Below are 25578 nucleotides of genomic sequence, written 5' to 3' on the forward strand. Positions count from 1 at the left end.
TCTTAAACCGCATTTCTTTTTTTGTTTTCTGTTTTTTCTGACAGTTTTTGCTCCCTCTTTCTGCCTGCGTCCATGGCTGGAGCCTATCTCGCCACCCCCTGGGACGGCCCTGCTTTTTTATCTTTCCGCTTCATAATGACATAAAATACTAAAAAAATCCAAATATCAGCTGCACCGATCCTTGACGATATTGTTTAGCACGTAAGTAGGCCTAAATGGTTTATTGAAGGAAGAAATCAACAAACAGCCGTCGTGTTTCGTGGGACCAATTGCATTTCCCCCTTGTTGAAGATTCGATTGTGTACCTCGGTTAAATCATAATGTAAAAAATTCGAAGTTTGAGAATTCAGGGCGTTGTACAACGGCTCCTTTCTTCCTGTCCGTGCACTGTAATTCAGTGACTGAAACTGAATACTAAGGCATGCCTCCCTCCATGCGTTATACGGTTGTTTGCACATTATGTATATAAATACATAGTCTGGCAGAATAATACTTTGGTATGAGTAAAAAGCAAGTTTATTTTTTGTTGACCTCGAGAAATGTGTCCCTCAAAAAAGCCAACTCCATTCCTCTTGTACAGAGGGCACTGAAAGCTACTCTCGTGTAGGACGCTTCAAACATGGCGCCATAATACTAGTTCCCGCCCCGTGTACGAGTGTTCGTGTTTGCAAACAGTGCTGATTGCTTGATTTGTTGTAGTATTGCTTAGTGCATAGTGTGTCGTTGTCTTCTCTTGTCCGGTGCTGATGACTCTTGCCTGTCAGTGGCGTTTGTTGCGGGAGATATGGCTTTTCGTGGACGTAAATAAGGTATGTTGTTTTGATAATGCTACATATTAGTATTTTGACAACACTTCGACGCTGGATAAACAGAAAATGGTTTAGTGTTAAGGTAAGGAACATTTTGCACCATTCGTATTTCGATACCTGTAGATGGTGTTTACCTGACCGCCCAACAGCTAATGTGTTCACGGTCAAAATATGTGGCAATGGACAAGACATCGTAAACAACAGTAGACATATGTGTCTGTGAATTAATTGTTTGAAATATTTATAAAATATGTTTTTTTATGGCTACTATACCGTTATCCACGATGCTAGAAATTACCTAAATTTGTGGCGTGTTTCTAAAACACAGGAATAGTTTGCATACTGTACTAGTAACTATTCAAATCAAATACACACGCTTCATTACCGTCACCTTGAAATTTATTTGATTATCTTGTAAGTTGTTGTGACTACGCTACAGGAATTTTGTTTGCAACAGAGACCATGCCATTGGGAACAACTTTATGTCCTCTGACGAGCTTTAATCATGGACACGGGTTGACTTTCAGTACAGCACCTAAGATGTCTTTAATTGTAATCTATTATTTAGCTGTGTAATCTGCAACAAATTCTCACATGTAATGTGATTCAAGGTTTTGATATGTACTTCAGCAGAGGCTGCATAAACAAAAAATTCGTATTGCCTCACAGTATAATGTGTGATTTTATTTATCATGGAAATCATAAATGTCTCTTACCAAAGAGAAGGAATCCAGAATTAACATTTCCCATTCATTTCCATGAAAAGCAACACTACAAGATACTTAACAACATTTTAATCTGAGTGAAAAAAGAAGAAGAAACTGCTGCTTAGACCTAGTCGTCACTTCGCCAGTGTCTGATTAGTGAGAGCATGATTCTTGAAACCTGTAGCTGTGTACTAACATTGCTTTATTCAGTGTTTTATGCTGAATAAATAATAAATATAGGGCCTAACATACTTTTGTTTCTAGGCTGTATCTTCTGTAATGAGGAAGAACCTGTGTGTGTTCATGATAATCGAAGTCACCCATCGTTGACTTCAGACAGAAGTCTGGTGTGTATGCTGGCCACTTAAGATTGACCAGTATACTACACAGTTTCCATATCAATATGACACAATTTTGTTTTGAGTTTGCCCTAAAAACTTTCTCTCAATCTTTAATAGCACCACGACTCATTTTTCACAGCTGGTGGGTTTGGACAGTTTCAAAGAGACTTTGAAAGATACAATTTTATCTTTCCCAAAGGACAACCTACGTAACTTGAACAATGACTGGGTTCTGAACTTTGCTTTGATGGTGAAACGACAATGTACAAAATAATTAACTGTGATTTTGACAGTAACTCGTAGTTGGTACACGACAAACTGCCATCAGTGATGAAGTTACATAAAAACAATAGGAAAAGGATAGATTACTTCCCAACACATGGAGGAGGGGCTGAGTTGCAGACAGGCATAATGAAAAGATGCTAAACCATTAAGCTTCCATAAAAAAAGGTCCTTCATTCAAAATAGAAAACACACAGACACGCACAGTGTTACTGTCCCCGGCTGATGGCAGACTGCACCTGTGTCTGAATCATGCTGCTATCTGTGAAGGGTGGTAGGATTACATAAAAGTTTTATTGGTACAGTCAAGTGGGCAGAAAGATAGGGTCCTAGACAGTTATGTCACATGCAGCCCTAGGAAACAAGCAAGAAAGAAATTAAATCAGTTATTGAATTACTAAAGAATGATGTGATTTTCAGGTGTGATCAGATTCCACAAAGATAAAAAAAACCTGTTTGGAAAGGGAAAAAACGGATAATGAAGACAGTTTCAGGCTAATTCCCCCCCCCCCCCCCCCCCCACCCCGTCAGGGGTTTCAAATATTTCTGAGAAGGCTATGTATCAGGGAATACTGTAGTAACACACCTTGGGCTTAAATAACGATTTGAAGGCAGTAGGTTTATTCTTTGGTGTAAAGAAAGCAGTTGATTGATTGGGTCATGTGCTATGTTTTTGTGTACACTGTAACATTGTAGAATTGCAGAAAAGCTAGTAATGCTTCATTTTATAACCAGCAAATCAGAAACAGAAGTTTGTTCTCAAGTGTTACCAAACTTCAAACAGATTTGAATCTGCACCTGCACTAGCTTTATCAATAATATTTTTCAAAGTCTGTATTTCGAAGGAAAATTGATGGGTGTTAAGTGAAGTATCTTGTCTTGCATGCTCCAACGCCATCTCCTCAAATTATACCATGTGGACAATATTTTATTAAGACCTTTGGCAAGTTCTCTGTCACTTGAACAACCCAGTTTCTTGCAAGTCTCAATCAGCAGCACTAACTCTCTTCTATTTGGATGGCAGTTGTTCCGTAACTTTTTCCTGTATGTGTGTTTAGCTTTCTCCAGTATGCATCCTGCTCCACTATATATTAGGCACATGTTCTGTAACAAATAATATATCACGCTTGACAACCAGCCATAAATTGTAAACTGTGTTGAAATTCACAGTGGACAGGAAAAAATCATAGACAATTGTGTATTGTTTTTCTGTGTAGTGCCACCAGTCTCAGAGTGACAGGCATTTGTTGTAGAAGAGTTCTTGTAGAATGTAAATACTTTAGATTAAACTAAAGGAGATCATTCACCGAAGCGCAGAAGGGTTGAGTTGGTGATAGGCACACATATAAGAAGAAAAACAGGCTAGCTTTCAGACTTATCCTTTGGCGAGCTAGAGTGTACACACACACACACACACACACACACACACACACACACATGTGTACATAGATACTCTACAAGCCACCATACAGTGCATGGTGGAGGGTACCTGTACCAGTACTTGTCATTTCCATTCCTGTTCCACATGCAAATAGAGCGAGGGAAAAGATAACTTTCTATATGTCTGTGTATGAGGCCTAATTTCTTATATCTTATCTTCGTGGTCCTTACGTGCAAATTATGTTGGCGGCAGTAGAGTTGTTCAGAAGTCAGCTTCAGATGCCGGTTTTCTAAATTTTGCCACACATGCCTGTGCCCCTACATGGTGCTGGCTAGACTGACAGTGCCAATGCTGTTTTGTGGCGGGTAGACTGGTTGTGGTGGGGTTAGTGTTAGATGTGATGGGTAAATGGAGATGAGGTGGGAGGTAAGGAGAGGGACTGGGGGTGGATCGCTAGCAGTTCGGAGGGAGGCCAGTTTGACATCTACGAATGCGGGACGGGGGGGTGGCAGGTATAGTTGTAATGACAGTGGGAAGCAGTGCACGCTGAAAGCTACATGGGGACATGAACTGTGAGGGGGTGACAGCATGGAGGAGGGGGAAACTATTGGGTGGAGGGTGTGGGAACAGTGGTTGCCTGAAATTGAGACCAGGATGACTATGGGTGTGGAGGATGTGTTGTAAGGATAACCCCCATCTGCATAACTCTAGAGAAGCAGGTGGTAGAGGGCAGGTTCCATATGTCTCAGGTTGTGAAGTACCCATGGAAACTGAGCATGTTGTGCTTAGCTACATTTTGTGCCACTGGGTGATCAATTTTATTCTTGACAACAGTTTGTTAGTGGCCATATATCCTGGTGCACTGTTAGTTGGTAGTCATGCTGATATAAAAGGCTGTGCAGTGTTTGCAGCAGAGTTGGTATATGACATGGCTGCTTTCACAGGTGGCCCAGCCTCTGTGGGGTAAGACAAGCCTGTGAAAGGACTGGCGTAGGAGGTTGTGGGTGGGTGGATTGGGCAGGTCTTGTACCTTGGTCTGCCACAAGGATATGATCTGTGCACCATGACGAATGGCCACTGCCATACTGTTGTCAAGAACGAAGTTGACCACTTGGTGACACAAGATGTAGTTGAGTACAACATGCTCAATTTCAGTGGCTGTTTCACAACCGGAGCCATCTGCCTCCTTCCCTACACCAATGTCTTCTCTGAACTATGCAGATGGGAGCTATCCTTACAATACATCCTCCGATTCTGTAATCATCATGGCCCCAGTCTCAGGTAACCCACTCCATTGTGTCACCCACTCCCAATTCATCTCCCCACATAACGTTCAGCACATGCCACTTTCCAATGGCTGTTTCAGCCATACCTGCCACCCCTTCCTCCTGCATTCCTAGGCGGCAAACTGGCCTCCCTCCAAACTGCTAGCCATAAACTCCACTCTCTCCTTACCTCCCGCCTTCCTCTCCCTGTACTCACCCCACAAGACACTAACCCTGCCACAGCCAGCCCATCTGCCACAAAATAGCACTGGCAATGTCAGTCAGATTGCGTGCGTGTTTGCCAGTCATGTGTCTTACTCACATAGCTCATTCGAGACATTATATCCCCTGCAGTATTAATTCCTGATCATTGGTACATTTTCTCAAAATACCCTCTTTATTATCCTCTATCATTTATACAAGTTTGATCCAAAATCAAAAGTTAACTGCCCAACAAAATAACACCATCAGAATGATTGCTTGTTGTATTAAATGAACACTTTCAAAATGGCAACCAGTACTAAGCCACATTCCACCCTCTCAACAGCAACACATAAATGCCCCCTCACTGACAAGTACTGAAAGATAATGGATAGTAAAAATCTCTCAGTCCATCAATATATTGATGGTTCAAAAAAGAGCTGACCGTGCTCTAGATGACCACCATCAATAACAGCTAGGATCAGCGTGGAAGATGAGTTCAATCTTACTGATACATGGTCTCAAGAATGGAGTGGACAACAAAATAATAATATGCTGTGTATCATGCAAAAACCACAGGGATTTGACTTTCCATGCAAAACGTGGTCAGTGCTTAACAGAATTAGAATCCATCTTGGCAAATGTGCATATTTTTTACCCAAATGAGATAAGCAACCATCCCCACTTTGTGATTACCACAGACCATCAGACACATCACAGAAGAATGCCCCACAAGATCACACAATGGTAGACCAGGAGACTTCCTGCTGGTGACTACTATGTATTCTTTTTCTTCAATGTGTCAAAAAGCATACAATAAATAAAAAGGGTGGTCTGAATGATCAGTGGTTACAGTTTGTGAACTTTGTTCTGGCTGGTTGTCTCACATTTCAAAATTATAACTCTGTTATCCTGGTATGTATACCTCCTCATGAGATTTGTGGTTAATAATATAGACATTCTAGAGGAACTGTGTGGCTTGGCAGTTCAGTGTCCCATCCTCCATTGTTCAATCCCCTGTTGCTCCAAATTTTTCTGCTCTCAGTTATCGCTTCATTCAACCCGGCCAATAACTTTTTAATGTGAAAAATTCCAAATGTCAGTGTGGCGTGGAGTTCATATCAAACTTGACATCTTCCTATAACTTGCTGGAAGGAGGCAATGACATACCAACTCAAATAGCTCAGTGCCTTGCAAACCAGTACTACATTAAAATCAATCATTGTCCTGATGATAATTGTACCTTACTTTTAACAGAGAGACTGCAGCACGTACTCGGTGAAATCTTGACAGAAAATTGGTTTGGGCTGAGATAACACTTCCTTAACTATTGAACATAAATGTATGAACTATTCTGTAGGTTCCATTTCTAATAATGTTCCTACAGACCTAAAAAAAAGGTCATATAAACCCCAGACTTTAAATAACTTAAGGAGTAAAGGTAACAACTTACCGAAAATTTGAGGCACTGAGTCAGTAAGCATATAAATGAGACTGAAGACGTAGGCTCTTCAAAGCTGTAGAGCATGTGTGAGTGTCTTTTATTGAATACAACGCACATAAACAGTTTACTTAAATAAAAGTCCAGTGCACAGTACAAAGTCCAGACATAGTCATCAGTGACCAGCAACTGAGAATCCAGTCCACGCAGAAACCCTAAGCAAGTCCTTTGACCTAGCAATAGTTGTTGGAGTAGTGGCCATATCATAGTTGTTGAACATCAGTAATGCAAACACACAAATCTGCTGGAGATCACTACAAGTATGCAGAATAGGGCATCCTCCAGTGATGTGATCCGGCAAACCGTGTCTCTGAAATTGCTGTGGGGGTCACTGATGGATATAGCAGAATCCATATACAGTATTCCAAAATTGTCACATGTGTTTTGATTTTGAACATAATGAAATAGGAAAAGTTTCTTTTTTAGCATTACCTGTGCAAATTTAACAACAAAAAGTCAGAAAAAACCTCTTCCCCCCCCCCCCCCCCCCTCCCCACTCAGCCCCTCACACATACACAACATAGCTGTATGTTTACAATTTTATGACTATAGTCTTGTTACCAAGTGTGAAATTTTAAGTCATTTGTGAGTATTTATTAGTCATATTGTTTTGATGCAGGTTACCCAGTGATGGCAGAGCTGATGCAGGGTCTGAGAGCAGGTGACTCAAGTGGAGCTAATCAGCTGGATCATTACCGAGCACAACTTCGTAGAAATACTGCATTGGAAGAAGTGCGTGGTCCAGTTGTAAGTTAACATCTATTTCCTACCTCTTTTTTTTTTTACATCTTGCTGTTATTTGTAATTAGTATTAACTGAATTTTTTCCTCACTATGATAATATTGTTGCATCTCTAATGATCCATTACGATCCAGCATAATTTGTCTCTTAAATCTCAATACCATTTTACATGAAACTTATCTTTCCAACCCCCATGTCTCTTCATGAATGAACCTATATAAAATGATATGAACTGTGGTGTTTATTGCATAGGTTTAATTTAAATGTTTGTTACCACCAATAATTTTTTTCAATGGCAATTCCATTTTTCACCCTGGCTGGTATAAAATCATTGTTATTGTATGCTACGTTCAACTGATTTTGGCTGTCAGCCATTTGGATGCCATCCCTTACCTCTTGTTCCCTGTGTTTTAATCTGCAGCCAGTTAAGTTTTCACATACAATTTGGAATGGAGTGCCATTTGCAAGAGCAGGTTTATCAAAAAAGACTAACACTTCACACTGAAAGCACATATGGAGCTGAACTGATTGCATCAGTGGTACGTCTGCCGATGGCAGCACAAAAAGTATCCAGATAACAATGACTGAAGTTGGTTTATCAGAGAGTAACACATTGCGTACCAGCTGCTGCGCTGCAGTTATTGTTGCAGTTCCTGGCGATTTTTGTAAGATGCGTGCGAAGTGAGTGCATCTTCCTTATGTGCACGTTGCTGCACTTACCGATGTCTGATGCTGATGAAACGTGGCAGACATTTTTGTATGATGTTCTAATATTCTTGAAAGGGTAATATCTTTGGAACCACATGCCATTGTTTAACGGTACTTCACAAAACTGGCAGTAGTACCTTGTTTCACTTCTTTTACAATGCGCTGCACAGACTCTGCAACATTGAGCTGGTTATTTCTTTTTTTCATTTCCCACAGTAGCCGAATAGTATATTCTTTTGTGTTCCCTGACAATCAACCAGGTGGATCTTTAGCAGTGCTCTTTTGGTAGGTTGGAGGGCTTCAGTTTCCTCCACAGTTGCTGCGCCAACTTGTTGATCACTTGCTCAGGCTTCTGCAACTTCTTTTAGGAACAATAACGTATCTGTTTTTAAATAAAATTTGGGTTTCTGTACACTTTGTATACGCCAAACAAAGCACAATTTGTTAGAAACAATTTCTTTTTCCATTTATTGGTTTTCCACGTTATCTCACGATACGAAAGACATTAATCAGCTCTGTCCATGCCTTTCATAAATTTACTGTACATCACAATACATTTTGGTTTCTGTATGATTTCCCAGTGTCGTGTTCTTTTTCCCTGTCCTAAGCATGGATGCATCGTGGATTGTTGTTATCATTCTCAACTCCCTTTTATCTTTTCATACCTGCAGTGAAATGTCACCTTGTCTTTGAAATGTAGTGTCAATGTTGTTTAGAAATTTGGCTTCTGTTTGTAGACCCTGAGGGAGACCTCTGCTGATTCCTATCATATCACAAACTCTTTGTTTTCCTTTCTTGAAGTATTTTGGCAGTAGCTATGCTGTTATAATAATTGTCTTGATAAACATGCTGCCACATGCCATGGTGAGATGAAAGTGCAGGGATAATAGTGTCTCGAAGCTTTTTCTTTCCCCAGTGTATATTTCAAGATTGGAGATATATCCACTTAAACTTTCGCAAGCAACAGAAACAAACTGTTGTGACTCACCGATCTTTCAAAGTGCCGCTGCACAGTTATGCGCGTCCTCTACATGCGGCGCTGTCTGCCAGCCATGCAGCAACAGCACCACCTAAGCGGCCAGCCAGACAGCGGCCGCTAGACTCGGACTCAGTTATGATTTGACTGTTAAAGTGTACACACGTCTTACTATGTTTACTTGATCTGCATGTATTGCGTCTTCCTTGAAATATATTTGTTCAACTTGAAGTTATAGCAATTGGCAACGAGGATGGGATTTTTCTTTTCCATTGTTGACCCACATGTTTCCATGGCTACTTTAGAGCAACTATTGCGAGGTCTCATAGAACAGCAAACGCTTCTCACAAATGCGATTCGTGATTTCGTCACGGCATCAGATGCCGTTGTCTCTACCTCCTTTTGCTCCTTACGACCAGACGGCGGAAGACTGGTCTGATTACGAAAAACGTCTTCGACAGCACTTCTTGGCATTTCATCTCGCAGACGAACAAACATGTAAGTCTCTGTTCCTTTCATGGATTTCACCTCAGATGTATCGGTTGTTGTCGCAGTTGGCTTCATTGAAAGATCCTGCGTCTTTGTCCTTTGCTGCAATGTGCTCACTACTGTCCGTCTATTTTCAAAAGCAAACGCATGTGGTAGCCTCTCGTGTTGCAGCTTGGGCTGCTGAACTCACTGATTCCATGGTATGGGATGCTATTATCCAATCAGCGCCCAACAAAGAAGTTAGGCAACATGCCCTTCAGTTGGCAAATCCGACTCTAGATGAAGTCCTATCCATCGCTCAGTCTTTTGAAATTTCTCGCGCCGCTGGAGCGCAAATAGAGGCATGGGGCGATGTCGGGGAAATACAACCTCTGTGCGATGTTGACGAAGTGTGTGGTGTGTCCCCGCCGGCCGAAGTGGCCGCAGTATGCTCCCAAGCGCAGCAAAACCCATGGCAACCTCTTTCTTGTCCGCCGTGTTTTACAAAACATTCACGAGAAGATTGTCCACAACGTTGGGCCATGTGTGTCAAATGCAAAAACAAAGGGTCATGTGTCATCTGTTTGCAAATCCGACCGCATACATGATGTTCATGAACATGACGCTGATTCTGATTCTGTGTTGTCTGTCAATTGTACTTCTTCCCTTTCAGGGAAATTATTCCTCACTGTCCAAATACTTGGTCGAGATGTTCGCATGCAGGTGGATACTGGTTCTGCTGCCACTATCATCAGTTCTCAGACGTATCTTCTGTTGGGTTCTCCAACTCTGTCACCTGTCACTAGGCAATTACAGACTTACGATAAACAGAAGATTTCTCTCTTGGGACAATTTGATGCTGAGGTATCTTACAAATCTGTCATTCGCACTGTTCCCATATTTGTGGTCGACCATAGTAACTCGGATAATCTTTTTGGTTTCAATGCCTTTCACATTTTTGGGTTCTCCATAGGTGATTCTGTCAGTATCGTCTCTGATGCTATTCCTTATGCTCAATTGGATTCCTTGTTGACAACATTTTCGTCCCTTTTTTCTCCTGGGTTAGGCCGTGCAAACGACTTTGAAGCTCACATCACGCTCAAACCCACTGCTCGGCCTAAGTTTTTTCGGGCTCGGCCGATTCCTGTGGCCCTTCATGATCAGGTCAAATGGGTGCTGGATCATCTCACTGCTTCAGGGGTCTTGCTTCCTGTCACTTCCAGTGAGTGGTCCTCTCCTGTCGTTGTCAGTGCTAAGCCAAACCGTGATATTTGTCTCTGTGACGATTTCAAAGCCACTGTAAATGCTCATTGCCTTATCGACACTTACCCTACGCCTCGACCTGAATAATTGTTCACTAAACTTGCTGGAGGCCAGTATTTTTCTAAACTTGACCTGTCAGAAGCTTATCATCATCTTCCTCTCGACGCTGCTTCCCGGCAGTTTCTTGTCCTTAAAATGCCTTTTGGCCTCTATCAATACCAGTGATTGCATTCGGGGTTGCCAGCACCCCTGCTCTCTTTCAGCGATTCTTGGAACAATTATTGCTCACTGTCCCTGGGTGTATAAATTACCAGGACGACATTGTTGGCACTGGCTCCACCACTGACGAACATCTTCAAAATCTCCGCACGCTTTTTCATGTCTTACAGACTGCTGGTCTTAAGTGTAATCTTCAGAAATCAAAATTTTTTCAGGCGTCTATCATGCACTTGGGGTTTCAACTCTCTTGGGATGGTATTCCTCTGCTTCAGCAAACTGTCGCTGCGATCGATGCCCTTCCTTGCCCTACATCTGTGAAGGAACTGCAGGCCTTCTTGGGGAAAATAGCATACTATCACAAGTTTTTACCGTCTGTTGCTTCGGTGTCTCAGCTGTTGCATCGCCTGTTGCATAAAAACGTGCCTTTCCATAGGTCCATGTCATGCGATGCGGCTTTCCAGAAATTGAAGACTATGCTGAAACAGGCCCCGTGCCTGGCTACTTATCGACCTGGCCAACATCTTGTGTTTGCCACAGACACCTCTCAGTTGGGGGTTGGTGCAGTCCTTGCGCACCGTTTTTCTGACATTTCTGAACAACCCGTTGCTTATGCCTCCAAAACGCTCACGGATGCCCAACAAAAGTATTCTCAAATTGAAAAAGAAGCTTTGGCCATTATTTATGCTCTTCATAAGTTTGGTGTTTTTCTCTATGGATCCAAATTTTATCTTCTTACGGATCACAAACCACTTGTTTCCTTGTTTCATCCATCAACGTCACTTCCCGACAAGGCTGCACACCGCCTCCAGCGTTGGGTTCTTTACTTGTCTCGTTACAATTATGAGATTCATTTCCAGCCGACGGCTCAACATACTAATGCTGATGCACTGTCTTGCCTTCCCATGGGTTCTGATCTGGCATTTGATGGGGATGAACATTTGTGTTTCCACTTGGATGTTGCCGAGCAGTGGGTTGTGGACAGATTCCCCAACACTGGGGACCGTCTGGCAGCTGCTACGGATTCTGACCCTACTCTCTCCCGGGTTTTACGCTGTATTCAGAAGGGTTGGCCAGATCATCCGTCCGCTGAGACTTCTGATCCATTGTGAACTACTACGCTTTGCGTTACTGCCTCACGGCTTGGTATGGTGTTATCCTCCTTTCCACCGAAAATGCTTCCCCACATGTTGTGGTACCTGCGTCTTTGCGTGCTTCGGTCTTGCGCCTCCTTCACCAAGGGCACTGGCGTGTCTCTCGCACAAAATCTCTGGTGCGCCGTCATTTGTACTGGCCCGGCATCGACTCTGAAATCGCACACATGGTCGCTGCCTGCGGCCCTTGTGCGTCACAGGCCGCCGCCCCGAAGTCATCTTTGTCACCGCGGCCTTCGCCTGATAAGCCCGGGAGCGTATTCATGCTGACTTCGCGGGACCTTTTTTAGGTACTTATCGGCTTCTCATTATTGACGCCTATTCTAACTTTCCTTTCATTGTCCGTTGCACATCGCTTACCACCGCGGCAACCATCAATGCTCTAGCTCGCATTTTCTACACTCCTGGAAATGGAAAAAAGAACACATTGACACCGGTGTGTCAGACCCACCATACTTGCTCCGGACACTGCGAGAGGGCTGTACAAGCAATAATCACACGCACGGCACAGCGGACACACCAGGAACCGCGGTGTTGGCCGTCGAATGGCGCTAGCTGCCCAGCATTTGTGCACCGCCGCCATCAGTGTAAGCCAGTTTGCCGTGGAATACGAAGCTCCATCGCAGTCTTTAACACTGGTAGCATGCCGCGACAGCGTGGACGTGAACCGTATGTGCAGTTGACGGACTTTGAGCGAGGGCGTATAGTGGGCATGCGGGAGGCCGGTTGGACGTACCGCCGAATTGCTCAACACGTGGGGCATGAGGTCTCCACAGTACATCGATGTTGTCGCCAGTGGTCGACGGAAGGTGCACGTGCCCGTCGACCTGGGACCGGACCGCAGCGACGCACGGATGCACGCCAAGACCGTAGGATCCTACGCAGTGCCGTAGGGGACCGCACCGCCACTTCCCAGCAAATTAGGGACACTGTAGCTCCTGGGGTATCGGCGAGGACCATTCGTAACCGTCTCCATGAAGCAGGGCTACGGTCCCGCACACCGTTAGGCCGTCTTCCGCTCACGCCCCAACATCGTGCAGCCCGCCTCCAGTGGTGTCGCGACAGGCGTGAATGGAGGGACGAATGGAGACGTGTCGTCTTCAGCGATGAGAGTCGCTTCTGCCTTGGTCCCAATGATGGTCGTATGCGTGTTTGGCGCCGTGCAGGTGAGCGCCACAATCAGGACTGCATACGACCGAGGCACACAGGGCCAACACCCGGCATCATGGTGTGGGGAGCGATCTCCTACACTGGCCGTACACCACTGGTGATCGTCGAGGGGACACTGAATAGTGCACGGTACATCCAAACCGTCATCGAACCCATCGTTCTACCATTCCTAGACCGGCAAGGGAACTTGCTGTTCCAACAGGACAATGCACGTCCGCATGTATCCCGTGCCACCCAACGTGCTCTAGAAGGTGTAAGTCAACTACCCTGGCCAGCAAGATCTCCGGATCTGTCCCCCATTGAGCATGTTTGGGACTGGATGAAGCGTCGTCTCACGCGGTCTGCACGTCCAGCACGAACGCTGGTCCAACTGAGGCGCCAGGTGGAAATGGCATGGCAAGCCGTTCCACAGGACTACATCCAGCATCTCTACGATTGTCTCCATGGGAGAATAGCAGCATGCATTGCTGCGAAAGGTGGATATACACTGTACTAGTGCCGACATTGTGCATGCTCTGTTGCCTGTGTCTATGTGCCTGTGGTTCTGTCAGTGTGATCATGTGATGTATCTGACCCCAGGAATGTGTCAATAAAGTTTCCCCTTCCTGGGGCAATGAATTCACGGTGTTCTTATTTCAATTTCCAGGAGAGTATTTGGAAGGCCTTCCCTCTACTCTTGTTACTAATAATGGTCCGCAATTTGTCTCTTCCAATTTTGCGGATTTTTGTACCCGTCACGGCGTCATGCATGTCACGGCCCCTCCATTCCATCCACAGTCAAACGGTGAGGCTGAACGACTGGTCCGCACATTTAAGGCTCAGATGAGGAAACTCCTGACTTCTTCTTCTGCTGATGATGCGCTTCTCCAATTTATGGCTTCTTACCGTTTCACCCCCATGGGCGACCACAGCCCGGCTGAGCTCTTACATGGCCGACAGCCCCGCACGCTACTTCATCTTCTGCGGCCTTCCACCTAACGGCCGCGGGTGCCTTTGCTTGGCCGGTTCACCGCCGACGACCTTGTATGGGTACGGGGATATGGCAGGTGGCCAAAATGGAGTCCTGGCCGCATCTTACGACACCGTAGCCAACGCCTGTATGAAATCCAAACGCACACGGGTGTTGCAGTGTATCATTCGGACCAGCTTCGGCCTCGTGTGCCGGCAACGCCTTTTCTGGATGCCACTACACCACCTTCGGCTCTACCTGATGCTCGGTATACTGGAATCTCTCATTACTCACAACACAGCCCTCTCACCATCATATCGGTGCCAGCACAAGAACTGACGCCACCAAGAGACGTGCTCATGCAGGATCCAGATGACCATCACCTGTCGGAGCATCTCTACTCACCTCCTTCTCCTATGGACATGGACACATCGCCCATGTCTCCTGTTATAACAACCGGACTTGCCGCAGCGGGCAGATTGGTGCACAGAGCCCCAGCAAATTTGACCCATACATCTCCTGTCATCTTGACCCGTTATCATCGGGGACACGTCTGTCCTTACGGAAAGCCTCCTTCTCAAGACTTTATGGCCAGTCAAACAACACCTTTGAATGTTAGCAATCTACAGGCCACCTCCATCAAGACCTGTGCAAAAACTTCAAAGGGGGGAAAAGTGTTGTGACTCGCCGATCTTTCAAAGTGCCGCCACGCAGTTACGCGCGTCCTCTACATGTGGCGCTGTCTGCCAGCCATGCAGCAGCAGTGCCACCTAAGTGGCCAGCCAGCCAGCGGCCGCTAGACTCGGACTCAGTTATGATTTGACTGTTAAAGTGCACACACGTCTTACTCTGTTTACTTGATCTGTGACTTTCATGTATTGCGTCTTCCTTGAAATATATTTGTTCAACTTGAAGTTGTAACACAAACCATATCTGATAAGTTTTCCAGGATTATATGTCCGGAATCAAAGCCGACCTCTCCATGATATCATTCCTTCGTCAAGAGAAAGCTCCTGTTCTGGTTTGTATACAGCCAAAAATTCATCTAGGATGCACTTTAGCACAGGTTCAGTTTTGTAGAGACTGTTTTCCTGGCCGCTCTGTGAGGAACTGATACTGAAATGCCGTGATTTCCATATCTGCTCAAATCGATGTCTACTCATTAGCTTGCCAAAAATCAGTGTCTCGATTAGAGAATCTGTTGACCAGTAGTCCTGTAGATAATCTTTTTTATTTTCTCTGTCAAGATAATCGCACCCAAAAAATTTTTCAGTTCAACAGCACTAATATTTGTAAATTTGGGAGACTTGGGTGATTCTTTATAATGGTTTTTGTTTTTTTGGTAACTCAAGTTTGATTGTGTCGACATCTGATAGAACAATTCATCGCCTAGAACTAATTTCACAGTGCTTATAATGATATTGATCTCACTGGGAAGGGTTCTTACTCCTGGAATTCCTCTAAATATTTATAAAATAATGGTCTCATCCTTCTTTAACAAACTTTCACTGTCAGAACTTCGTCATCAAAAATGTTAACAAGTATCTCATTTTCTTGTTTTCTTCTTCACTTCCACGACCGCTATCAATAACATCCTCTGACTCACTTGGAACATCAGAAAAATTGTCCGCAGACAGTTCAGTAAGAATCTCGCATTCCATAAACTGTTTTTGCGCCATACCACACAAGGTAACAACTGCAGTACTGACTATTTTGTGGTACTGATTGTTGCCAGTAAAATGAAAGACGAAAATAAGTTCATATTCATGTTCACTTCTCTGAACCCTCCAATTCACGTATAAACATTTTATTAAATTGATATAGTTGCTAGCATGAACAACAGGTCTCAGAAAACACACGCAGAATGAAAAACATAAATTTACATGATGCATCCACAACAGTTGGATGTGGAAACACGTAAATCTACATGAGCTGTACGCAATGTGTTAATAGCATGTCTACTCTGAGGTGTAGTGAAACAAACCATAAAATAAGTCACTTCTTGAAATAGAACAATAGTGCTTCTGGTGGCTGAGTGGTTAGATCGTCACTGAGTCTGCGTTCATTAAACACACACTTTATCAGAGCCAAAGTCCCATAGTGAGCAAAATTGTCGAAGCCTAGCATGTAGCCATTTTAGAGTCAAACAGGAATGAATTCATAAGTCTGCCATGATGACAGACTCCTCATCTTCTTCAGCGAGGAGGCTATGAATGCTCGGAAAGCCATAGCTGGCAGCTCCTGGAGTCACAAAGTCAGATGAGAATGGCAATGACTTCATGAAGATGACTTTCTAGTGAGAATCCTGATTGATGGAATCTGTGCAGAATTGGCACCCAACCAAGGAAAACACACTCAGAGAGAAATGGTCTGGTCGGGCCCGAATGCTGCCCTAATACCACTCAATACTAGGATACAACTGGGCATATTTCTGATCACATGTCTTGTGGAAGAGAACAGGTCCATGTGGCCCATGGCCTCTAGCAATGCTTGGGTCGCTTCCTGGTGGATGGTTGGAGCATGGCTGTCTTCTGGAAAATTTTTCCCTATGTGCTAGGCATCTGCTACGCAATGATTTGATGTTGGTAGCTGACACTGCAGGCTTTAAATCTCAATCCCCCCTCCCTCTGCCCTCCCTGCACTGGGGAGTAGATTGGAGAAGATCATCTCATTATCCTTGGATTAGGCATATTCCAAGGTTTGGTGGGTGATGGGCACATCCATTGGTGTTGGTTCTGATGTGGCATGTGAAGTTGTTGAATGCCCCTCCAATGAGCTGCCCACCAGCTGCGGATGAGATAGCCTGGTTGTGTATGGGTGGAGACGGCAGGTGACTTCATCTTTGGAACAAAAGAAAGTTGTAGTTTCTCAGGACGACGACCACGATGCGGTCGTAATTGATTGACATCATTGGCAGCACAGTGTGGCATTCTGAATTGGGGGTCGAGGGGGGGCGGGGTTGCTGTACTGAGGCTTAACACCTGCAGTGTCATCATTCAAGCTGTCAACATCAGATCAGTGCTACAAGGTGCCTAACACACAGCGGACAATCCCAGAAGACAGGCAGCTATGCTCCGATTGTCCATTGGGAGGCGAACCATGTCGATTTGGAGGTGATCTGAGCATCACTAGAGGCTGCGGGCCACATGGACCTGTTGTTTCTTGCAAGACGTGATTAAAAATAGGCCCTGTCTAGTAATTTGGAAATTATGGTGGGAAACCAATTTTGACATCCTTTAGTAAAAACAGGGGCCCACGCTGGGTCTTTAATTGAAAAATTGTGGCGGCTAGACCACCGAGTAGGGTGTTGGGAGGGGGGGGGGGGGGGGGGTTGAGAACTGTGGGGTGAAGGATAGAAAGTTGGGACCAATGAGATCAAAGAAAGAGTGAGAGCCTCATCCAGAGGATTATGACGGTGTAATTTAGACGTTTGGGTTTTAAAAGTGCATACAGAATGTTCTATTAGTCCTTTTGAGGCAGGGTGGAAAGGTGCTGTGTGAACAAGCGTGATGCCAATTTTGTCACAGAAAGTGGAGAATTCTGCATATGCACAGTAGAAGCTATTGTCTGTGACAATGGTGTTGGGAAGTCCTTCAGTGGAAAAAATGCGAGACAAGGTTTGAATAGTGTAACAAGTTTATGTGGGAGATATGCGGGAAACATAGGGGAATCCACTGCCTGCATCTATTGCAATGAACCAAGTGTGGCCTAAGAAATATCACACGGAATCCAAATGAAGCCTGGACCAAGGACCGTAAGTCTCTGGCCAAGGGGAGAAACATCATGGAAGGGCAGCCTGCTTGCACTGGCAGGTGGTGTGAGAAGATATAATTTGAATAATGGCACTGTCCATGCCACGCCAGGAGACATGGTCGAGGGTCATACAGTTAGTGAGCACCATGTCCCAGTGCCTGATGTGCCAAAGCGACAAAACGCACTGCTTGAGAGATTCACAGATGACCACCTGGGTGTGGCTGCTTTCCTCTTGGAACAGCAGCACGGCATTCAGGGTTGAGAGCTCACTTGATGGTGCCAACAGGCGTGGACGTCCAGCTACTGGACATGTTTGCAATCTGGCAGCCAACTGTGGCCTACCAGATGGACGATGGTGCTGTGGGTTGTGTCCTCTATAGTGTGATGAGCTTGGTATTCAGCAGAAGGTTGGCCATGGCTTCTTTGCAGCGATGTCCAGCTGAAAACATACTTCGGAATCTTTGTCGAACACCAGGTCCTAGACCAGGGGTAGGTAGAAAAGGAGATAAAAATATGCATATTGTGTGGTAGAGCAATACTGAATATCATAAGTATAACTTGACAAAGATGGGACCCACTGCTAAAGGTGGCATGCTGTTTTGGTCAGAATTTTGGAGGAAGCAAAGGTTTATGGTTGGTGAATGATGTGAAATGCTTACCATACACATGATCATATAACTTTATAAGGCCAAAAATGATACTAATCCTTCTTTCTCAATCTGACTATAATTTCATTGAACAGTGGTGAGAGTTTTGGACAGAAAAGTGATTGGGCATTCCAATTGGTCAAACAGGTGTGACAGGACTACTACTACCATGCAGCCCGATGCATCTGCTGCCAGGATAAAAGGTTTGATGGGGTCGTATGCTGTGAGGCACAAGGGGCGGAGAAGGTTTTGTCTCAAGTCTATGAAAGCTTTGCACATGCCAGAGTCCATTGCCAATGGGCCTTTTCCACAGTAGATGGTATAATGGTTCGGCAATAGTGGCTGCATGGGCAATAAACTTTCAATAGTAATTTAATTGTCTCAATACTGATTTCAGCTAGCTAGTATTTGTAGGAGCCAGAAGTTTGTATATTGTATCGATGCACTGAGGCATGGGGCCAATGCTGGAAGCACTATAAATGTGTTCGAGATATTCAACTTGATGAACAAAGAAATAGCACTTGTCCTTGTTACAATTTAGACTGGTGTGTTGGAGGCCATGAACAGAGCGTGCACATTGTTGGTCAGGTCCCTTGTGTCTTTGCCTGTGAAAAGAATGTTGTGTAAGTAATTCTTGAGTTTCTCCCAGCGTATTTGATAGTCAAAATATCCACGGGTGTGCTGCCGGTCTATAGTGTCCAACGGGCACAATATTTCGGTGATCATACATGTCGCCATCATCAGGTGAGCTGACGGACTGAGCTCCTGTGAACGTGCCGGCACGGAGATCCGTACGCTATGGCTGCTCAGAGGGAACTGGGTTCGGTCGCGGCGGCGGCCGATTTAAATACCCTCCGCCCGCGGCGCGCTCCCTCCGCCGTCCGCGCCCCGCGCCACCGTCGAGGATCGATGCCGTGAACACCAGAGGCACACTCGACTGATGTATCTGAGCAAGTCGGCGGTCGCTGAACACTGTTTGTCAGAAAATCACGCCATGGAGTATGACCGCATGAGGATTCTGGTACAGACGTCGAGATACTGGGACAGCGTTGTTAGAGAGGCCATCGAAATTCGCACCAATGACAACCTCATAAACCGTGACTGTGGCTATAATCTTAGCAAGGCTTGGAAACCAGCGATCGGGTTAATCAAGAGTAAATCGAGCAAACGTATAGTTGTGACGACCACGGCGGACAGAGCCATCACACCGACGTCATCTCAGACGCCGTCGCAATCTGTTCCACCGCGCGACCGTGGCGCGGGGCGCGGACGGTGGTGGGAGCGCGCCACGGGCGGAGGGTATTTAAATCGGCCGCCGCCGCGACCGAACCCAGTTCCCTCTGAGCAGCCATAGCGTACGGATCTCCGTGCCGGCACGTTCACAGGAGCTCAGTCCGTCAGTTCACCTGATGATGGCGACATGTATGATCGCCGAAATATTGTGCCCGTTGGACACTATAGACCGGCAGCACACCCGTGGATATTTTGGTTGTGTAAGTAATTTGCCATTTTCGGTATATCTAAAGTGAGATATTCCAGATATTGTTAAAATATCACCAGAGTGCTGGCTATACCAGTGGAAAGTCTGTTGTACTGAAACAACCCGAAGGGAATGTTGGTGGCTAAGATACGTCGGGGTTTCTTCGTCCAATGGCAGCTGGAGGTATGCATCCCTCAGGTCATATTTTGCAACCACTTTTCTGTCAGCTAGATGGACCATGATGTCGTCTACCTTAAGTATCGAGTACACACAATTAGAATAACAATAACTGACTGGGCATATATGGCCATCTTGAAATCTCCACAAATGGTTTTTCAACAGTGACAGGGGTCATGGACCATGGGATCTTGGGGACTGGAGACTGGAGGGAGGCTGCCCTCATCTTGCCAGCCACTGTAATTCCCCTAAAGCTTACCCCTGAACTCAATAAGAACATTTCTAGCCTTAAAAATCTGTGGCATTGCCAATGGAAGGAGGGCCACATGAGCTTCTAAGTCTCTTAACACCCGAAAAGGGTTGTGAAGATATGGAGCTGATTTTATTTTATTTATTTATTTATTTATTTATTTATTTATTTTGCCCCACGGGAAGGGGGTTGGGGGTGAACTAATTTTTAGGTACGAGTTTGTACCCAGGGAGTTGATTGTGGGGCCAGAGTCTTGAATTTGTAGTCCAAGTGCATTAAGAAGGTCCATGTGTAAGAGACTGACAGTTCTTGGGGCATCCACCACCAAACTGCTCGCCATAATGTTGTACAATTGCTACCTTTTTAAATTATCCATTGATTTTTATAAGGTTATTGCAATAACTTCGCATTGAGGTACCAGAGGGTTAGAGGGGAGGGAACCCAATGCTATAATATGATACCCAGTCAAATGGTTGCGTCCGACCCCTAATCTGTCTGAAAGGAGATGGGTCCAATTTTGACAGTTAATGAGAGACTTTCTGTAGTGTGTGGGAACACTGATTGAACATGTGCTGTATCTGGGTACAGTTCATCCGTGTTGTCTGCGCCCATGTCTGAGGGGTCCATGCGGGCACAGCACCTTCAAATCTGACTGACACACTTTGGCCCCATTTTCGTATTTCCCACAAGAGGTGCACTTTGTTCACTTCAAGGGAATTGTTGTTGTTGATGACTGATAAAACACTGACTGCAGCAAGGAAAGTATTGGGAACGGCACTGGAATGCTGTGTCTTTGCCGGAACTGCTCTAATTGGGCTGGGTCCTTAACTGAGTTTGAGAACGACTCAATGTCCAAGTTGCAAACATTTGAGAGGGGTACTGTAGGATAGCTGAAAGTCAAAGATGTTGTTCAGATGTCCTGATGATGGGAAGAAAAGTTTCTGTTGTGACGCGCCGATCATTCAAAGTGCATCCACGCAATTACGCGCATCCTCTACATGTGGCGCTGTCTGCCAGACATGCAGCAGTCGCGCCACCTAAACGGCCAGCCGGCCAGCGTCCACTAGACTTGGACTCAGTGCAGATTTGACCGTTACTGTGTACACATGCCTTACATGGTCTACTCGCACTGTGACTTACATGTATTGTGCCGTCTTTTAAAATGTAAGTGTTCAACTTGACGTTATAACAATTGGCGACGTGGTAGTGGATTTTCCCTTTTCATCATTGACCCACAAGTTTCCATGGCTACTTTAGAGCAACTATTGCAAGATCTCATTGAACAGCAAACGCTTCTCACGTCGGCGATTCGTGATTTCGTCGCGGCATCCAGTGCGGGGCGTTTCTCGTTGTTGTCTATACCTCCTTTTCCTCCTTACGACGAGACGGCGGAAGACTGGTCTGATTACGAAAAACGTCTTCGACAGCATTCTTGGCATTTCATGTCACGGATGAACAAACATGTAAGTCTCTGTTCCTTTCATTGATTTCACCTCAAACCGAATCAATCCTATCGCGCTTGGGCTGCTGAACTTCACGGCCTCAGTAGAAAGTTTCAATTTGTTACTGAAGTTCACAAAGAATCCTACGCCGATTCCATGATACGGGATGCTATTATCTGGTTGGCGCCCGACAAAGAAGTGAGGCAATGTGCCCTTCAGTTGGCAAATCCGACTCTCAATGAAGTTCTATCCATCGCGCAGTCTTTTGAAGTTTCTCGCGCTGCTGGGGCGCAAATAGAGGTGTGGGGTGACGTCCGGGAAATACAACCTCTGTGTGCCGTTGACGAAGCGTGTGGCGTGTCCCCACTGTCCGACGTGGCCGCAGTACGCTCCCGAGTGCAACCTCGGCCTAACCGTAAACAAACCTCTAAGAAACTGCAGCAAAACCTCCGGCAACTTCCTTCATGTCCGCAGTGTTTTACGAAACATTAACGGGACGATTGTACCCAACGTTGGGCCGTGTGTCACGACTGCAAAATGAAAGGTCATGTGTCATCCGTTTGCAAATCCGACCACATACATGATGTTCATGAACATGACGCTGATTCTGATTCTGTGTTGTCTGTCAATTGTACTTCTTCCCTTTCAGGGAAGTTATTCCTCACGGTCCAAATACTTGGTCGAGATGTTCGCATGCAGGTGGATACTGGTTCTGCCACCACTATCATCAATTCTCAGACGTATCTTCAGTTGGGTTCTCCAACCCTATCACCTGTCACTAGGCAATTACGGACTTACAATAAACAGAAGATTTCTCTCTTGGGACAATTTGATTCTGAGGTATCTTACAAATCCGTCGTTCGCACTGTTCCCATATTTGTGGTCGACCATAGTAACTCGGATAATCTTTTTGGTTTCGATGCCTTTCGGTTTTTTGGGTTCTCCATAATGACTCTGTCAATATCGTCTCTGATGTTATTCCTTATGCTCAATTGGATCCCTTGTTGACGACATTTTCGTTCCTTTTTTCTCCCAGGTTAGGCCGTGCAAACAATTTTGAAGCTCACATCACGCTCACACCCACCGCTCGGCCTAAGTTTTTTCGGGCTTGGCTGATTCCTGTGGCCCTTCGTGATCAGGTCAAATGGGAGCTGGATCATCTCACTGCTTCAGGGGTCTTGCTTCCTGTCACTTCCAGTGAGTAGTCCTCTCCTGTCGTTGTCAGTGCTAAGCCAAACCGTGATATTCGTCTCTGTGACGATTTCAAAGCCACTGTAAATGCTCAATGCCTTATCGACACTTACCCTATGCCTCGACCTGAAGAATTGTTCACTAAACTTGCTGGAGGCCAGTATTTTTCTAAAATTGACCTGTCAGAAGCTTATCATCAGCTTCCTCTCGATGCTGCTTCCCGGTAGTTTCTTGTCCTTAACACGCATTTCGGCCTTTATCAGTACCATCGATTGCCATTCGGAGTTGCTAGAGCCCCTGCTCTCTTTCAGCGTTTCTTGGAACAATTATTGCTCACAGTCCCTCGGTGTATCAATTACATGGACGCCATTGTTGTCACTGGCTCCGCCACTGAAGAACATCTTCAGAATCTCCGCACACTTTTTCATGTCTTACAGACTGCTGGTCTTAAGTATAATCATCAGAAAGCAAAATTTTTTCAGGCATCTATCACGTACTTGGGGTTCCAACTCTCTCGGGATGGTATTCGTCCACTTCAGCAAACAGTCGCCACGATCGATGCCCTTCCTCGCTGTTCATCTGTTAAGGAACTACAGGCCTTCCTAGGGGAAAATAGCATGTTATCACAGGTTTTTACCATCTACAAGTTCGGTGTCTCAGCCGTTGCATCGCCTGTTGCATAAAAACGTGCCTTTTCACTGGTCCGCGTCATGTGATGCGGCTTTTCAGAAATTGAAGACTATGCTGAAACAGGCCCCGTGCCTGGCTACTTATCGACCTGGCCAACATCCCCTTCTTGCCATGGACGCCTCTCAATACGGGATTGGTGCAGTCCTTGCACACCATTTCTCTGACGGTTCTGAACAACCCATTCCTTACGCCTCCAAAACGCTCATGGATGCCCAACGAAAATATTCTCAAATTGAAAAAGAAGCTTTGGCATAAATAATTATGCTCTTCATAAGTTTGGTGTTTTTCTTTATGGATCCAAATTTCATCTTGTTGTGGACCACAAACCTCTTGTTTCCTTGTTTCATCCATCAACGTCACTTCTCGACAAGGCTGCATACCGCCTCCAGCGTTGGGCTCTTTACTTGTCTCGTTTCAATTATGAGATTCATTTCCGGCCGACAGTTCAAATTGCAATTGCTGATGCACTGTCTCACCTTCCCATGGGTCCTTATCTGGCATTCGATGGGGATGAACTTTTGTGTTTCCACCTGGATGTTGCCGAGCAGTGGGTTGTGGACGGACTCCCCATCACCGGGGACTGTCTGGCGGCTGCTACGGGTTCTGACCCTACCCTCTCCCGGGTTTTACGCTGTATTCAGAAGGGTTGGCCAGATCGTCTGTCCGCTAAGACTACTGATCCGTTGCAGAACTACTACGCTTTGCGTACCGCCTCACGGCTAGTGATGGTGTTATCCTCCTTTCCACCGAAAATGCATCGCCACATGTTGTGGTCCTGCGTCTTTGCGTGTTTCGATCTTGCGCCTCCTTCACCAAGGGCACTGGGGTGTCTCTCGGACAAAATCTCTGGTGCGCCGTCATGTGTAATGGCCCGGCATCGACTCTGAAATCGCACACATGGTCGCTGCCTGCGGCCCTTGTGCGTCACAGGCCACCGCCCCGAAGGCATCTTTGTCACCGTGGCCTTCGCCTGAGAAGCCCTGGGAGCGCATTCATGCTGACTTTGTGGACCTTTTTTAGGTACTTATTGGCTACTCGTTATTGACGCCTACTCTAACTTTCCTTTCATTGTCCGTTGCACATCGCCTACCACCACGGCAACCACCAATGCTCTCGCCCGCATTTTTCTTTGGAAGGCCTTCCCTCTACTCTTGTTACTGATAATGGTCTGCAATTTGCCTCTTCCGACTTTGAAGATTTTTTTGCTTGACACGGTGTCATGCATGTCACAGCCCCTCCGTTCCATCCGCAATCTAACGGTGAGGCTGAACGACTGGTCCGCACGTTTAAGGCTCAGATGAGGAAACTCCTGACTTCTTCTGCTGATGATGCGCTTCTCCAATTTATGGCTTCTTACCGTTTCACCCCCATGGGCGACCACAGCCCGGCTGAGCTCTTACATGGCTGACAGCCCCGCATGCTACTTCATCTTCTGTAGCCTTCCACCTCACGGCCGTGGGTGCCTTCGCTTGGCCAGTTCAGCGCCGGCGACCTTGTATGGGTACAGGGATATGGCAGGCAGCCAAAATGGAGTCCTGGCCGCATCTTACGACACCGTGGCCGATGCCTGTATGAAATCCAGATGGACACGGGTGTTGCAGTGCGTCATTCGGACCAGCTTTGGCCTTGGGAGCAGGCAACGCCTTTTCTGGATGCCCCTACACCGCCTTCGGCTCTACCTGACGCTCAGGATCTTGGCATCTCTCATTACTCACAACGTAGCCCTCTCATCGTTGTCTCGGTGCCAGCACAAGAACGGACGCCACCAGGAGACGTGCCCATGCATGAACCAGATGACCATCATCTGTCGGAGCAA

At 45.7% G+C, this 25578-nt stretch overlaps 1 protein-coding gene across 1 annotated transcript in view; it reads left to right on the forward strand.

Moving 5' to 3' along the window:
• Positions 1–611: 611 nt before the first annotated feature.
• Positions 612–25578, forward strand: part of LOC126470880 (mitogen-activated protein kinase kinase kinase 1-like) — a 177329-nt gene continuing 152362 nt past the window's right edge. The window contains exons 1-2 of the mRNA XM_050098902.1: positions 612–809; positions 7107–7234. Coding sequence (XP_049954859.1) covers positions 7118–7234 — 117 coding nt within the window. The 5' untranslated portion in view covers positions 612–809; positions 7107–7117. The remainder of the gene's footprint in view (positions 810–7106; positions 7235–25578) is intronic.

Source organism: Schistocerca serialis, chromosome 3 (genome assembly GCF_023864345.2).
Source record: "Schistocerca serialis cubense isolate TAMUIC-IGC-003099 chromosome 3, iqSchSeri2.2, whole genome shotgun sequence".
NCBI lineage: Eukaryota > Metazoa > Arthropoda > Insecta > Orthoptera > Acrididae > Schistocerca > Schistocerca serialis.